Here is a 15,307-nt window from a genome sequence, read left to right as displayed (position 1 = left end):
TAAAGCTCAGAAAGCCTTTCTTTTGGCAGAGTGCCAAGAGTACAAATACTACGATGCAAATATTTTGAATGAATGCTAGGAATTCTGGATCCCGCCAATCAGAAGCTTGCGTATTTAAATCAAGGGAAGACGTCATCTTTACATTCGATTCTCAATTATACTCAAATTCACTGAAAGGCAAAATTAAACCTTCATTCTCCTATCTCTTTATTTTATGACCAGTTGTTAAACAGCCGACACAGTTTTGATTTAACTACTTTTGTGTTCAACTCCGTAGCTTTGTCATTTTGAACCCGATCCATAAGACAAGGGAACCCCTGGATTTGGAGAAATTCGTCTTCACAGATGACTTGTTAATGGAACTAACTCGCATTTTCGCTGCACGAAGTGGAAAACAACGAAAACCTCCCATGGTTAGCCAAACGGCAAGGGGATTCTAAGCTATGATTCGTCTACCACTGAGGATATTTTACGTCAGCACTGTGTTCGGTACGAGCCGGGAGCGGAATGCGTATCAACCAGCCACTGTTGTGATTCGAACTTGGGTCACCTCATTGTGAGGCGAAAGCTCTGTCTATTGAACCACCACGGCTCCCACCTCTTAAATTGAAGAGGTAGACGAATGTTCTGAGTAAAAGTTTTGAAAAAGAGAACGTTATATCTTTAGAAAAAAGTTCTTATTTCGTTCGTTAAGGCTTTATCTTTACAATACAAGCATAGTCCAGATATATGAGTATAAAAAGCCAGAATATTGAGCAATCGTCTCAAATTACTATTATTTCGTAAATATAGCTAATCTTGGCAATGCTGAATGGACTGCTCTCATTAAAGTGCTGATACAATATATTCCTTTTAGATGATGGAATAAGGATCGAAATTCTCTTGACTTTAGATTTACATGGGATTTAACCATGCACAATAATTGTAGGTTAGTTTAATCTAAAAGTCGGAAGTAAAAGTTATTACCCATTGATAAAATGGGTGTTGTTTTGGGTTTGATGGCTTGCGTACCTTATTTGGACGTCATCGCACTTTCCAACTGCGTTTATGAGAAACAGTAACCAGTGAGCATGTGTCGTCATTGCATGCGTTGCTGTTTGATAATTTTTTTAGAATTCCTTTTTTTCACTTTTAATTTTGTTATGCATTGAGTGAGTGAGTGAGTTAATTTTTGAGATATGGGACCAGAGAGATCCCATAAATACTTCTCGAGTTGTGAATAAAAGAGAATTTCATCATTTGAACGATATTTTTGTTGTAATTGTTTTAATTAAGAACCAGAAATTCTAACCTTCAGTTCAAACAGGATCGTTTTCAATAAAGGTTAGGTGAATATCACGCGTAAAGAGGATAAAAAGTAGATAAATTAAAAAAAATAAAATTAGACAACAACCATTTTGTCAATGGGTAACCTGTGATAATCTTAAGGCTATCACTGTCTTTTTTTCTTTTTTATATTTTCCTTTTTTATTATCTATTTTTGTGCTAAAAAAGATAGTGTATTAATAATTTCATGAATTAGATTCAGAAGAACCTTTCTTCAATTTAGAAGAAGTCAAATGAAATCGTTAACCCAGAAACTTCTGGGACGAATTAAAAATTATAGAAACTTTTAAATCACGGTTTAATAGTTCTTTACTCTTCTTACATTGGTGGTACATTGTATAAGTGATTTAGCTGTTCCACGTCAGCAATTAAAAATAAATTGCACAACATTTTATGAATATGATACATTTCTATGAGTTTAAATTAGCCAGAGTTCGTGAAAGTTTCGACCATTCAGAGTCATCAATGAAAAAAAGACAACACATCAAATTCTTTTTATGAATATGATACATTTTTATGAGTTTGAATTAGCGAAAACTAAAAAGTTTTTACTGTTCAGCGTCAGATAAAAAAAGTAAACTGCAGCAGCTCAAATACCACTCATAAATGATGCATTCTTTTGAATTCAATTTAACCAAAACTCTTAAAAGTTTTTCAAAATCATACTAATTAACAATAGTTCATGTGTTTTCAAACAATGTAAAAGTACCGTAGATATAAATATAGCTAGAATGTCAAGATTAGCGAAACACATTTTTTTGAAAATTTAAACCTTTGAAATAAGCTTCTTTAAAACGATATATTTTGGTCGAATATAAATCTCCTGCATATAAGAAAGAATAAAAGAAAAACATAACAATTTTTATACTTATTATAACCTATTATACCTATTATAACACTACTAAAACATAACACTACTTATAAAATAAGCTTACCTTTGTAAATATTTTGTTGCTGTTCCGCAGCAGCTGTAAAAAGAAGAAAAATGAATAATTAAAAATATGCAAGTCATTGACATAACAAAAAAGTTTTCTATATAGTATAAATTTCAAGTAATTTTAGTCCGTAAAATTACACGTAAGAAATTAGCTTTACACAGTTTAACACAATTTAATTTATATGGAATTACAATTTCACTAATCAAACAGAACATAATATGCTATATTTAAGTTACAGGATTCTTAAAGGTTTCAATTAAACATATAAAATGGTTCAAAACATATTATAGTTAAACATATCCAGATTTTTATATTCTCTCAAAAATATTTCTAAGGTATAATTGTGAATTCATAATATTTTAAGTAAAATTACGAAACATCCATTCCTTTGAAATTTCTTTCGGTATTGAACTAAATAAGAAAACTAATATTTAAATCAGACATTAATAATTAGAAATAGTCAATATTTATCATAAAACATTTTATTCATAATAAACTATAAGAGTAAATTTTAAAATATTGGTATACACCCGTATTCGATCCGCTATTCGGCTAAGACCCACCTAGTACATTTGATTTACGTGCTCGAAAATTCTGTGAAATCGAAAATTCTGTGGTTGGTCGTCGTTGACCATTACCATGGGCACAGGGATCTGGAGAAAATATCCTTCCCCTTCAGATCTTAGTTTAAATTGAGAAAAGGGCCTCATGAATGAGTGTTGATTCCAACTAACCGTGGGTTTCTGAGACAAGACCTATTTTCACCCTTGCGGTGCTCACTTTTCAGATGAAAAGCTCACATTTCGGACTTAATTCGCAAAGCTAATAGCTGGCGAGCTTGGTTTTACAAAGTGTCATCAGAAACACCAAGAAAACCCTATTTGGCCATAACTTAATTTCGAAAATTTTTAATTATCCAATTATGATTAAGTACAGGTCTCTGTGTTCGTGTTATTATTATTATTATTTCCTCCTAAATCACAAGAAAAATGCTGAATTTTTAAGAATCGCAGTTAATTCCCTTAAATTTGAAAGAAAAATCCGACTTTAAAACAGCACAGGGAAAACATTTAATATTGTAAAAAAAAAACAATTGAAAAGTTTATCTAAACAAAAGTCGTAGTAGAACCACTCAATTTAAAGAAAAATATCAGCTACTTCATTTTCCACAGAAGTACTCAATTTCGAAAAAAATAAAGCCTGCGACTTTTCTCTGAAACCCATAGTTGAGAAAACCTCTTACTTTTAAGAAAAATAACACCAATCACGCTTTTTCTAAAAACCAAGATCACCTAATGGAGAAAAAAAAATGTAGTTACGACGTTTTCCCTGAAAATCACAGATATAATCAAAATTTGTCTTTTGTCGACGATTTTTTTTTTAAGTGATAGTGATTATCAAACCAATACTTGTTTAAATAAAAAATAAATAAAATCAATGAATTCACTTACGACATTCGACACTTGTGGGACAGCACTGGTTCTCTTTATATACATAGTGACACCCCTGTGGCAGTGGCGTTTGAGAATATACAGCAGGGCATTCTAGTGTCGTGCACTGAATGGTAGCAGCTTGTGTGAAGTAGTCTCGACCACAAGTACAAGTCTCACAAGCATTGGAGGTTGGTATGCGGGAACCAACGGGGTAGATGTTCTTTTTGTACATGCACACTGAAAAATATATTGTTACCTTAATATTATAACTATATGAAATATTTATTGTTTAGGGCACGAAAACAGCTTAATAGCTTTTGAGCTAGTGATCGAATTTTTACAGGTCCGGGATAACCTGGTTAGTAGGGGGTGGGCCCATGTCCAAGAGGTCGTGACTTCGATCCCCGTGTACAAAATGATGACTGGTGCAAGATAAATCTGCCGTTATCACATAGTTTGATTGAAGATTGATCGTGTTTTGTTTCAGGTCAAAATGATGATCCGCGGTTGGATAGTCTGCTAATGTGTCCTCCCCGTAAAATGGGATGGGACGTATGGGCATGGCAGAAGTCGAATTCTTGGCCATAGCAGTGGATTGTGCCACCGAAAAACAAGAAGAAGCGCGCCTCTCTTGCCTCAAAATAGACTTGTCAGTATTGAGAGGTGGCGTAAGATGACAACAACAACATTGAATTTTTAAGTACTAATTAGTACGTAAATCTTAGAATTTAATCTTAATGTTTCGAGGGCTATTTTTCTCGAACAGACGATATTTTGGATTACAAAATCAGACACAAAAACGCACTAAATAAACAAACATGCAACAAACCCTCTCAATAAACATGCCTTTCTTTCGAAGAATTTGAATTCTTGACTCTCAAACTAGCTGCCATCTGAAAAATACAATTCCAATGGTGGGCGAAATTACGTCATATGATTCTTGCTTATTTCGCAACTTTTTTTAAACCATTAAAGTGAAACTATGTAATCGTGAACATTGTTGTATCTAAAAATAATTCCATATAATTTTACTTAATTTATAATATATTATTTATTTAATAATGGTTGAAAGTTATTGAACTGTAAGGAACACAAACATTTAAATAGTTTTAATCTGTGTACTTTGAAATGACAAAATTCGAAATTTAAACGGATTCGGTCGAATGTATATGTATACATTAAAGAAATCGTTGTGTTTTTGATATAGCCTGGTGTCGCACTTTTAAAAAACCACGAGCATTCATCAGTTAAAACATTTAAACCCTAAAAAATATTTAGACAATTCTGCTAAAAACATTTAGCATTTTGTGACAAAAAGATTTCCATGCTAAATATTTTCAGCATTGAAATGCTAAATATATTTAATGTTGTTGTTCATCTAAATTTTTTTTCTGAAAATATTTAACATGAAATGCATTTAGCATTTTAACTCTAAAATCATTGAGCATTTCAATAATAATAAAAAAACAACTTCATTTTACAAATGAGCATTTAGAATTAATTAATTATAAACTACAAATCCAAAAGTGTCACCTTTATCGTCGACTTCCACCTCATTTGTTTGAGAGCAGTCGAATCTCCAAGGGCAAGTGCACTTTTGTCTCGGTCTCTCCTCATAGACGGGACGGCATCCCTTTGCTTCATAGTGTTTAAGATATCGCCACTCACAGTCACATCCCACTTTTATTAGTTCTTGGCTTTGACCTGTACCATAATCTGAAATATTTAATACTCACTTTATTTAAACAGGCAAAAAAAGATTAAACAAAGACAAAGTTTTTTTGTTGTTGTAGTTCATTTACGTCGCACTAGAGCTGCAAAGTGGGCTATTGGCGACGGTCTGGGAAACATATCTGAGGATGATCCGAAGACAAGCCTTCACAATTTAATCCTCTGCAGAGGGGATGACACCCCCGCTTCGGTAGCTCGACGACCCGCAAGCGAAGTCTAGCACTTTAAGGTAGAACAGTTTAACGAGGACCCATACCGCACACCCTCGGTCCCTACGCAGACTGATCCAAGTGGTCACCCACCCGCACACTGACCGCAGTTAGTGATGCTTGACTTCGGTGATCTGCTGGGAACCGTGTCTTAACGACCAGTCCACTGCGGGACAGGCAAAGTTTTGAAAAAGTTTCTAATACAAGTATCTCAGACAATTGTGAAAGGAGTTTTGGAATCTTAAATCTCAGGAATTTCTGATAAATATTTCAGAAAATTATGAAATAGGCTTTTGATGCATCCTTGTGAGATATCTCAGAAAATTGTGAAAGGCGTTAATATTATAATATAGATATAGGAGTTATTATAATATATTAAAGAAATTTTGTATTGCCTAATTATCAAATATTTCCAGAAGTTTTGAAAGAAGTTTCTGATATACGTATCTCAGACAATTTTGGCAATGTATATCTCAGGAACAGAATTTCTGATACGTATTTCAAAAAATTAGGAAAATTTCTTCTGATATATCTTTGTGATATATCTTAGAAAATTGTGAAAGGAGTTACTATATATATTTAAGAAATTATTAAATATTTCTAGAAGTTTAGAAAAAAGTTTCTGATACATGTATCTCAGACAATTATGACATGAGTTTTGGAAACGTATATCTCATAAACAGACTTTCTGATATTTCAGAAATTAGGAATGGTGCTTCTGATATATCATTGAGATACATCACAGAAAGTTTCGAAAGGAGTTTCTGATGCAAATATTTCTAGAATCTTTGAAAGGAGTTCCTGATATACTAAAACTCAGACAAAATGAGGCATTTTTGGATTTTAGAAATGATTACAATTTATTTTTATTTACAAATAATTAAAATGTGAAACTTTCTCCAAAACTATAACTACTATCGTACATAATAGTTGTACATTTTCAAAATAGTTTTGAAAATGTATAAATGATTACAATTTTCAAAGCATCCAAAGGATAAATTTCTTAAAAATGTGTATGGTTAATTATAATTCCACAGATTATAAAAAACTGAAAAAAAATTGAAAGTACATGAATAATTAAAATTTCATCATTATTTTAAAAAAAACTTTTAAAATGTTTCCAAATTCAGAAAAAGTATAAAAGCATGAAAAATAATTATTCCGCAAAGTATTTAAATGATGAAATATTTAAAAGTTCGTGAATAATAAATTTAACAAAATGTTCAAACGAGGCAATTTTTTAAACGTATATAAATAATGAAACTTCCAAAAATTCGAAACAAACCAATTTTTATAAATGAATGACTCATTAGTGTGAAACAAATATTGAGTAATTTTTTTTGAATATGAATAAATTATAAACATTAACTTTCGTTAATGTTTTTAAACAATTTTCGAGTGAATTTTGTAAAACACAGATTAAAGTTGAAGTGACAGGAATTTTCTTAAGATAATAGAAACCAAATCGAAATTCATGTAATGATTTCCAAAATAAATAATTTTTCCCTCCAAAATAAATATTTCTTTTCTTTTGAACTCATCGTAAATCGATTTTTCATGCTGAATTTCATGATTTACTTAATGCAAAGTGATAATCTAAAATAAATGGTTCGCAGAAACGCTAGTAATTTTTCAGAAAATCAATATGGTTAAAAAAAGGAAATACACGAGCACATCTTGTCATTCTAATCAAAACAAATTCTCACCCATTTGTGTAATGTTGCCACAGAATGCATACCGAAATGAGGATAAAAATGAATGATAATGAGGAAAAAGATTGAGCATAATATGTATTTCGAGAGATTGAAGCATTGCTAATTTAAAAGCTCAAAAGTATTAAAAATTACGTATTTCTTTCATTTTACAGAAAATAGAAATTCTAATTTGATATTAGCTGAGTTTTTTTTTCATGATAAACAATTTTTTATCCAAATGTAAATGAAGGCAAATTTCATTTATAAAAATATAATGCTTATATGGTAGAAGGTACAAGGGGGTGTAAGGAAGGTTTTCAAAGATCATTTATGAAAACATAACAAAGCTTTCGTGATCAAAATCATAGGTATTCATTTTTCACTGGACAATGAAATATTTTATTTTCATATTTTATAACCGTTGGTGAACAGCCGGCACAATTTTTGGGTTTACAACACCCAATGATCAAATATTTAGCCTTGTAATTTTGAACAAGGGTATCGTAGTAGTTTTTCTCCTAATATTTTTTAGCAAACTATTTTTAGGTTTTGGAGAAACATCCTAAAACGTTTTGAAAGCTGGCTGATGAAGGTGATTTTTCTGAGTTATAAGTTAACATAATTTATGTTTTAGCTGATGTTGAACAGCCGACCTAATTCGTGAGTTTACGACTATCAATGTTCAACACCGTATCTTTGTAACTTGGAGCTCAACACTGAAGATTCCATCTGGATCAAATCAAAGGAGAAATTTGCCTTCGCGGAGGACTTTATGATGGAACTAACCGGCATTTGCGACACATAAAGAGGGAGACCACGAGAACCTCCCACGGTTAGCCTAACGATAAACGGACTCTAACCCATGATCTATCTACCACTGAGGATATTTCACGTCAGCACTGTGGTCGGTGCAAGCTGGATGCGGAATTCGTTACGAACAGAACCCGGTTCACCTCATTGGAAGACGAATTTTCGAAGGCAAATTTAATGAAGAAAAAGTACTGTTTCGTTCATGGAAACTGAAAAATTCACCTTACTATTATTTACCCCAATGATGCTTAATTAGGGCTGGGATCGCCTGGTTGGTAGGGCACTGGGCCCATGTCCAGTGCCCTACCAACCTGGTGGAGGTTTCGGGTTCGGTCCTTGTAGTAAATGGTGACTGATTCACGTTAAATTTGTCGAGTTGCAAAGTACCCCATGTTCCCTTAACAAATCAATACCTCTAGGGGTACTGATCCAGGAGTTCTCTTGTCATCTGAATTGTTAAAAAGAATTACAATCTAAGTTGAATATTACTATCCGTAAACCCAAAATCGGGTCAACTGTTCAACGACTTTTATGAAATAAAATAAAATGATGCTTAATTGATTTCGGTATTCTGGTGTTTTTGATGCGTACCGTACATACCAATATAAGTACTACTGTGCGGACACTGAAGCAATAGTTTTTCTACTGTTTGCCCAGAAAAGTATTGGAGAAAATTGTTTGATTTTGAAAATTGACATTCATGTATTGACCTTGAGTAACTGCATCACGCTTAGTGATTCTAATGACACTTAATCTTTATTTTGGTGGGATAAACTTCTCATAAAAATATTTTGCTTAATCTAATAACGTAAAATCTCTGGGAAGGGCAATAACTGCACAAAAAACTAAAATAGTTAGGTTTTATTAATGTTTTCGGTGTATGGCTTTAAGTTTTGTGTATTTCTTAGGATTCCTCAAAGATGTGGAGTCGGTAGTTGAAATGTTTGAATCTAACTCAGAGTCCAGATTTTCCTGAGAATTCGATTTCAGCTTTTACTCCGACTCTACCCAATCCCAAGAAAGTGTTCATTGTTAAGCTATCCTATTTTTGAAGTATTACTTAATTAATATTTTAATTTGACCACTAATTGCTATTCTAATGCTAAAAAACCTCTATATATATATATACATATAAAAACCTCAACTTAAAATTACCTCCTCATGCTATTCCACTATTAACAGAGCAGTAAAATAGATGGATGTAAGTTTTTCTCTCCTGTTAAATGCACTCTAATCAAGGTTAATCAGCACAAAATTTAAAAAGATGGAAAAAAGAATCCCGAGAAGGAAAACTGTGAAATAAAATAATTTCAAAATGCAAAAAATAAACATTTCGATGGTTCCGCATGAAAAAGTAAAAATATAAAATGCGTGTAGAATTTAAAAAAAAATAGAGTTGGTATAGTCTCAGTTAATTTTCCAGGTATCAAGTCCATTTCTTTTTTATAACCGTTGTTTATTATAAATTTTAACATTATTTTATTGACAAGGCAGTTCTGAATCAGCAAATACAGTCCGTGGCAAAATTATTAGAAACATTCTAAGATTCTCTGTAAAATCTTAATTATCAGGTGATACTATACAGTTTTTTGTTTGTTTTTAATGTGACTGAAACCGGTTTGCACTTGCTTACGTCCATTGGTTAAATGAAACGACATATCATATAAATTTAACGACAGGATAAATTAGACTATATATTGCATAAGCATAGAATATTTACTATACACCAAGCATTATACTATTAGTATATAATATAACAATTCAAATAAATTATTAGGAGTGTTTTAATCATGGCAAACAAGGTATTCTTTGGTCTCTTCTCTAGGTATTCTTTGGCCAAGGTTTTAATAATGACATGATTTGCACGAGTTTATATGCAATACTTTTATAGTTAAACATGTATGTAATGGATTTTTATTCGGGAGATTTTTAATATACTTCCTCTTTGTATTTATTTTTAACGTATTGCATTACAGTGTTAACCCATTAATACACGAACGTAAACAAGTGCAGACAGTCACGTAATCACCTGATAATTAAGATTTTACTTAGAATCTTAGAGTGCTTCTAATAATATGACTGTATATTTAAGAATGAAATGCGTACCACATTCCCATCCTATAGGACAGCAATCTCTGTCAGCATAAATGGGAGTACATCCTGGAAACCTCCTATGGTAGTCCTCCCACGGACAGTCAATAACGTTGCAGCTGAAAGCGTTGGGTTCCCGGAAACCATCAAAGCAGTGGCAAATGAGGCAGAGACCCCTCGTGGGGAGTTCATCCCCCACAGAAAACGACGTGCCGTTATAAACACAATTTCCTGTTGGTTGATAGGATTGAAGGAGTTTGGGAAGGAAGACCGTCGTTTAAATTCAACAATTTTACAGTTTATATAAATAAAAAAAGACTCGAAGAATTGCGAGAAATGAAATTTAAATTGTTTTTATATGGATTTAACATTTTATAAATTCATTTATTATCATTTTAAGAACACAATTTTTTATGTATATGGATTAAAATTTTAAGAAAGCATATTTTATAGTTTCAAGAACACGAATTCGAAAAAGAGTCAGAAATTTAAATGACGAGAATTGTTAATTAAGAATATGAATTTGTTATAAAAAAGATTTTAAAATTTTAGGAATTCATGTTTTATCATTTTAAGAACAGGAAGTTTTCAATAATAATGGTTAAAGTTTCAAGAAATCATGTTTTATTGTTTTAGGAACATGAATTTGAAATTAATCAGGATTTAAAATTTTAAGAATTCATATTTTAAAGTTTAAAAAATTGAATTATTATTGAAAGGAATTTAAAATTTTACGAAATTATAAATTTATTATTTTTTAGAACATGTATTTTGTATAGAAAAACATTTTTGTTTAAAGAACATAAGAAGCATAAGAATTCATATTTTTTGTTTGAAGAACACAAATTAGTTAAAAATAAGGATTTATAATTTTATTCGCAATAAATTGTTTTGTTACAAAAAAGTATTTAAAATTTTTACAATTCATATTTTATCATTTTAAGAACATGAATTATTTGTAAATAAAGATTTAGAATTTTAAGAATTTATATTTTTTGTTCAAAGTACATAAAATTAATGTATATGATAAGTTAAAAACAGTTTAATAGATTTTTTGTTTTACCCGAAATTATTATGAATACGAATTTAAAATATAATCGTAATAAAATAAAATATTTAATCGTTTTGAGAACAAGAAAGTTTTATGAATATGGATTTAAAATTTCAAGTATTTATTTTTAATATACAACCATCATTTTTCATATAATTTTTGCATAATGATACGTTTATTTAGATTGATTTAAATAGAAAAAATAAAAATGATTGCACGTGGTATTAAATATCAAAAAATATTTAACATAAAAAGTAATTGTTTTTAAAAAAAATATTTTAAAAGAAATTTGATTTCAAAATAAAAAAAAATGTTTTAAATATTTTCAAAAAGCAAAAAAAAAAAAAAAAAAAAAAAAAAAAAAAAANAAAAAAAAAAAAAAAAAAAAAAGAAAGAAAAAAGGGAATGTGAATTTGTTTTTCAGCAAAATTGAGAGAAGGGAAGGTAGAGGAGGTAGGAAACATACAATAAAAAGGAAAAATACATTAAAATTTGTAAAACAAATGTAATAAAGTTCTGAACATTTTAATGACATAATATTAAAGAATATTACAACTGAACTTATGGTCAAGTAAAACAAAAGTCTAAAGCGACTACAGTGTTTTTTCCTTGTTTTTTTCCCTTCTTTTTTTTACCAATACCTTTCTGAAAAAGATGACTCATCTTGCACATTTTTACCAAGCGAATTTAAACTGCTGAAATTGTAAAATATTTTTGATACGAATTTAATTTTTATATACAAGTTGAAATTTCATTGAAGTTGACTTAAGTTTTCATAAATATAAATAATATGTATGTTCAAGAAATATAAGACCACCTACAAAAATCAATGCAATGTACCAAAACCATTAGAAAGCTCTTACAATAGTATTTAGTCAAAATATTATTTGAAAAAAAGTATTACAGCAAATATTTTTTTAAAATGCTCCCTTTATTCCAGCCTTCATTTCCCGCAAAAAAAAGCAAAAAAAAAAGAAAAGTTGCGTTTAATATTTTAAAGTCATTTTTTACTCTTTTAAAGACAATATTTACTGTGTTAAATGCCGTATTTACTATTTTTAAGTTAGTATGTACTATTTTTAAGACAGTATTTTCCACCTTAGATTCAGTACTTTCTTTTGGCCACGGAATTTCCACTACGAACCCTGAATTTTTCTTCTTTTTTTTCATATCTGTTTTGTTCTGTTTGATGTTTTGTTCAAATTCGATTCCGTAAAAGAAAATATTTTTGCGTGATTCCATTTATAATGAAACTTTTTTACAGCAGTTCTACACTGTAAAAATTTTCGAATCAAATTAAGGTAAAAGGAACCGGCACTCAGGATACCGGTACCGTAAAGTTTTAAGGTACTGATATGCCGTAATTCAAATAGTAATATTTACTGTAAAATCCTCGAATCACTGTAATTAATTAATTATTACTATAAAAATTACGGTAAAAATGGTATTTACGGTAAAATGGATTTTCAAGATGCTACATCTAGGGTACCAGCATTTGTTTACCGTAATTACTTACAGGAAACTATTTTTACTGTAATGAGATATTCCATTCGCGTAAAACAATTTTATATTGTTACCCTACAATAAGAATAATTGATTTACCTATTATACTATTTACTTATTACTTATTTACTTATATTATTATAATTTATTTACTTATAAGAATAATTTATTATACATATACTTATTTTACGGGGTTAGAGGTGTTAAAAAGAAAGTGAATGATACAATATAATACAATATAATAGCATACAATATAAAAACATATAACATAATATATACAATATAATAATTTACAACATATTATATACAATGTAAAAATATACAATATAATCTAAATAGCAAAATTAAAAGTGTTAAAAACAATGTTTGAAATAAAACCAAATGCGACAAGGAGATGTGACAGGAAAAAACAAAATAAATTGATCTTTTCATAAATTAGGAAAGTGAAGAAAAAAAAAACTGAAAATATTACCTTGACTGCTTATAGTATCATTCTTTGAATCTCTGACAATATCTGAAAATAAAAATTAAGAAATTAATTTCCTAGAATAATTCGAATATTTTAATAGCATCGTAAAAAGTTTCATGTAGAAAAAAAGAAAAGTTTAAGTAGTTATTATAAGAATAAACTTCAATATTTAAAATATGCAAAGAAACTACGGAATAAATAATTTAATGGATTAATTTCTAATTAGATGGTATAAAATTAGAGAAATATAAGACTATTATATTTCTTTTGAAAGAGATGTATTTCAATTAATTTAAAAAAAAATTAAATTTCACCTAATACACTTTGCAAATTGCTCTTAAGTAATTAGTTTTAATTAATTAAATTAAACAATTTTTTAAATATTAATTTTAAATTAATATTTAAATAATTGTTATTATTCAGGATGCGAAGATCACAAAATATTAACTTCTCGAGTATAGAGAACTATGTTCAGTTAAATTAAAATCAGTTAAATTTCAGTTTAATCATCAGTTTATAACTTAAAAATTTAAAATTAAAAAAGTATAATATACAATTTAATGCAAAATAAACGAAAGAAAATATTAAATTTTTAACAAAAAGAAGACTATTTTTTTTATGTTATCCAAGTATGTGACATACAGGATTATTAATACATATGAATTGAAAGCAGTTTAGAAATCAAAAATATAGATACTACACACTGATAGAATATTCATTCTTAAATAACGGTAAAATAATCGGTATCAGGCTGCCCATCCAAATAACCGTAAAGTTTACGATAAAGAACATTTCCTACCTTTATGGTTTTGAAATCGTTTACAGCTAGTATGGTTAAAAAAAACATGAATACAAAACTAAATGATTTTGTTATCATTTACAGCTAATGATTTCAAAACCGCAAAAAGGAAATTTAATTGGAAATTGGAGCAAGGCTTTTCGTTAGGCAATAGACATTGGAACAAAGCTGTGGTTGAGTCGTGTTTTGTCAAATAAACCAAAGAATGTGGTTAAATTAGTTTATATGGTTGTTTCACCTATCGTAAGAGATGGGAGATATTAGACTATATATCGATAATCAGATTGAGAGATTAGCCCACTCGGCTATAGTATGTACCCAGTTGTAAAGAACTAAGTGGTTTCATTAGGTGAGTTAAGTTGGTGAAATAAAATTCTGGTTGTTTAACCGTATTAGGTGAAAGCAGTAGTAAAAGGTTTTTCTCACTGTCAACAGTTTGAATACCAACTTTATTTACGGTTATTTGACTGTTATGCTTGAGTATTGCAAAATAGTATTTAAATAAATTTCTATTTAACAAGTTTTCCGAGAAATTTTTAACAGAGCAGTAATAATTTTTCTTACTGTTGTTTCCTTCTCGGTTTACCCATTTATTATTAAATTAAAAATCATTAAGAACACGATAATCAAAAAAAAAAGATTCATTCAAAATACAGGACAAATAATAATAACTAAAAAAATTTTGTTTAATACTAAACAAAACTTCGTTTCTGCTATTAATGTAAATATTTATATTAAGTTTCAATGTTTTAAGTAGTATTTATCTAACACTTGCAACTTGATCGAAATTAAATGTAATGATTTGAAATGTAGAACAAGAATCAAGAAAAAAATTTTATTTTCTGAAAAATATCATTATTTTTAGATGTTATGACTTCGTATAGTCTGAAATGTAAAACAAGAAACAACAGCAAAATACTTATCGTTAAAATATATATTAGTCTAGTACATATGTATATATACATCATTTCTCTGCTTTAAATTAATGAAAGAAAAAAAAATATTATGTTTCAGTTTATCAAGAGTTGTACATCTTCCTCCTTTTATTTATTGTTTAATTTATTTTTTCGACCTAAAAGCACATTATGGCTCTGCTTTTATCTGTGAAATAATTCTATGTAATTTTATAAATGTTTTCGATTTTGGCGAATGACCAGAAAATTAAGGTCACCAAAAGAAACAGTTTCAACTGAAGCAGAATCTAAGTTAACAAAAAATATTGTTTTTAAGAAAACAACTTTCACTTGAAATAT

At 29.4% G+C, this 15,307-nt stretch overlaps 1 protein-coding gene across 1 annotated transcript in view; it reads right to left on the bottom strand.

Moving 5' to 3' along the window:
- The window catches only part of LOC107438039 (uncharacterized), a 171,776-nt gene that overhangs the window by 95,620 nt on the left and 60,849 nt on the right, over positions 1–15,307 (bottom strand). The window contains exons 2-6 of the mRNA XM_071181888.1: positions 13,259–13,300; positions 10,248–10,463; positions 5,231–5,413; positions 3,716–3,934; positions 2,262–2,294 (exon numbers count right to left, since the gene is read on the bottom strand). Of these exons, the coding sequence (XP_071037989.1) occupies positions 2,262–2,294; positions 3,716–3,934; positions 5,231–5,413; positions 10,248–10,463; positions 13,259–13,300 (693 nt within the window). The remainder of the gene's footprint in view (positions 1–2,261; positions 2,295–3,715; positions 3,935–5,230; positions 5,414–10,247; positions 10,464–13,258; positions 13,301–15,307) is intronic.

This window comes from Parasteatoda tepidariorum, chromosome 6 (genome assembly GCF_043381705.1).
Source record: "Parasteatoda tepidariorum isolate YZ-2023 chromosome 6, CAS_Ptep_4.0, whole genome shotgun sequence".
NCBI lineage: Eukaryota > Metazoa > Arthropoda > Arachnida > Araneae > Theridiidae > Parasteatoda > Parasteatoda tepidariorum.
This window is presented reverse-complemented; position numbering and strand designations above follow the sequence as displayed.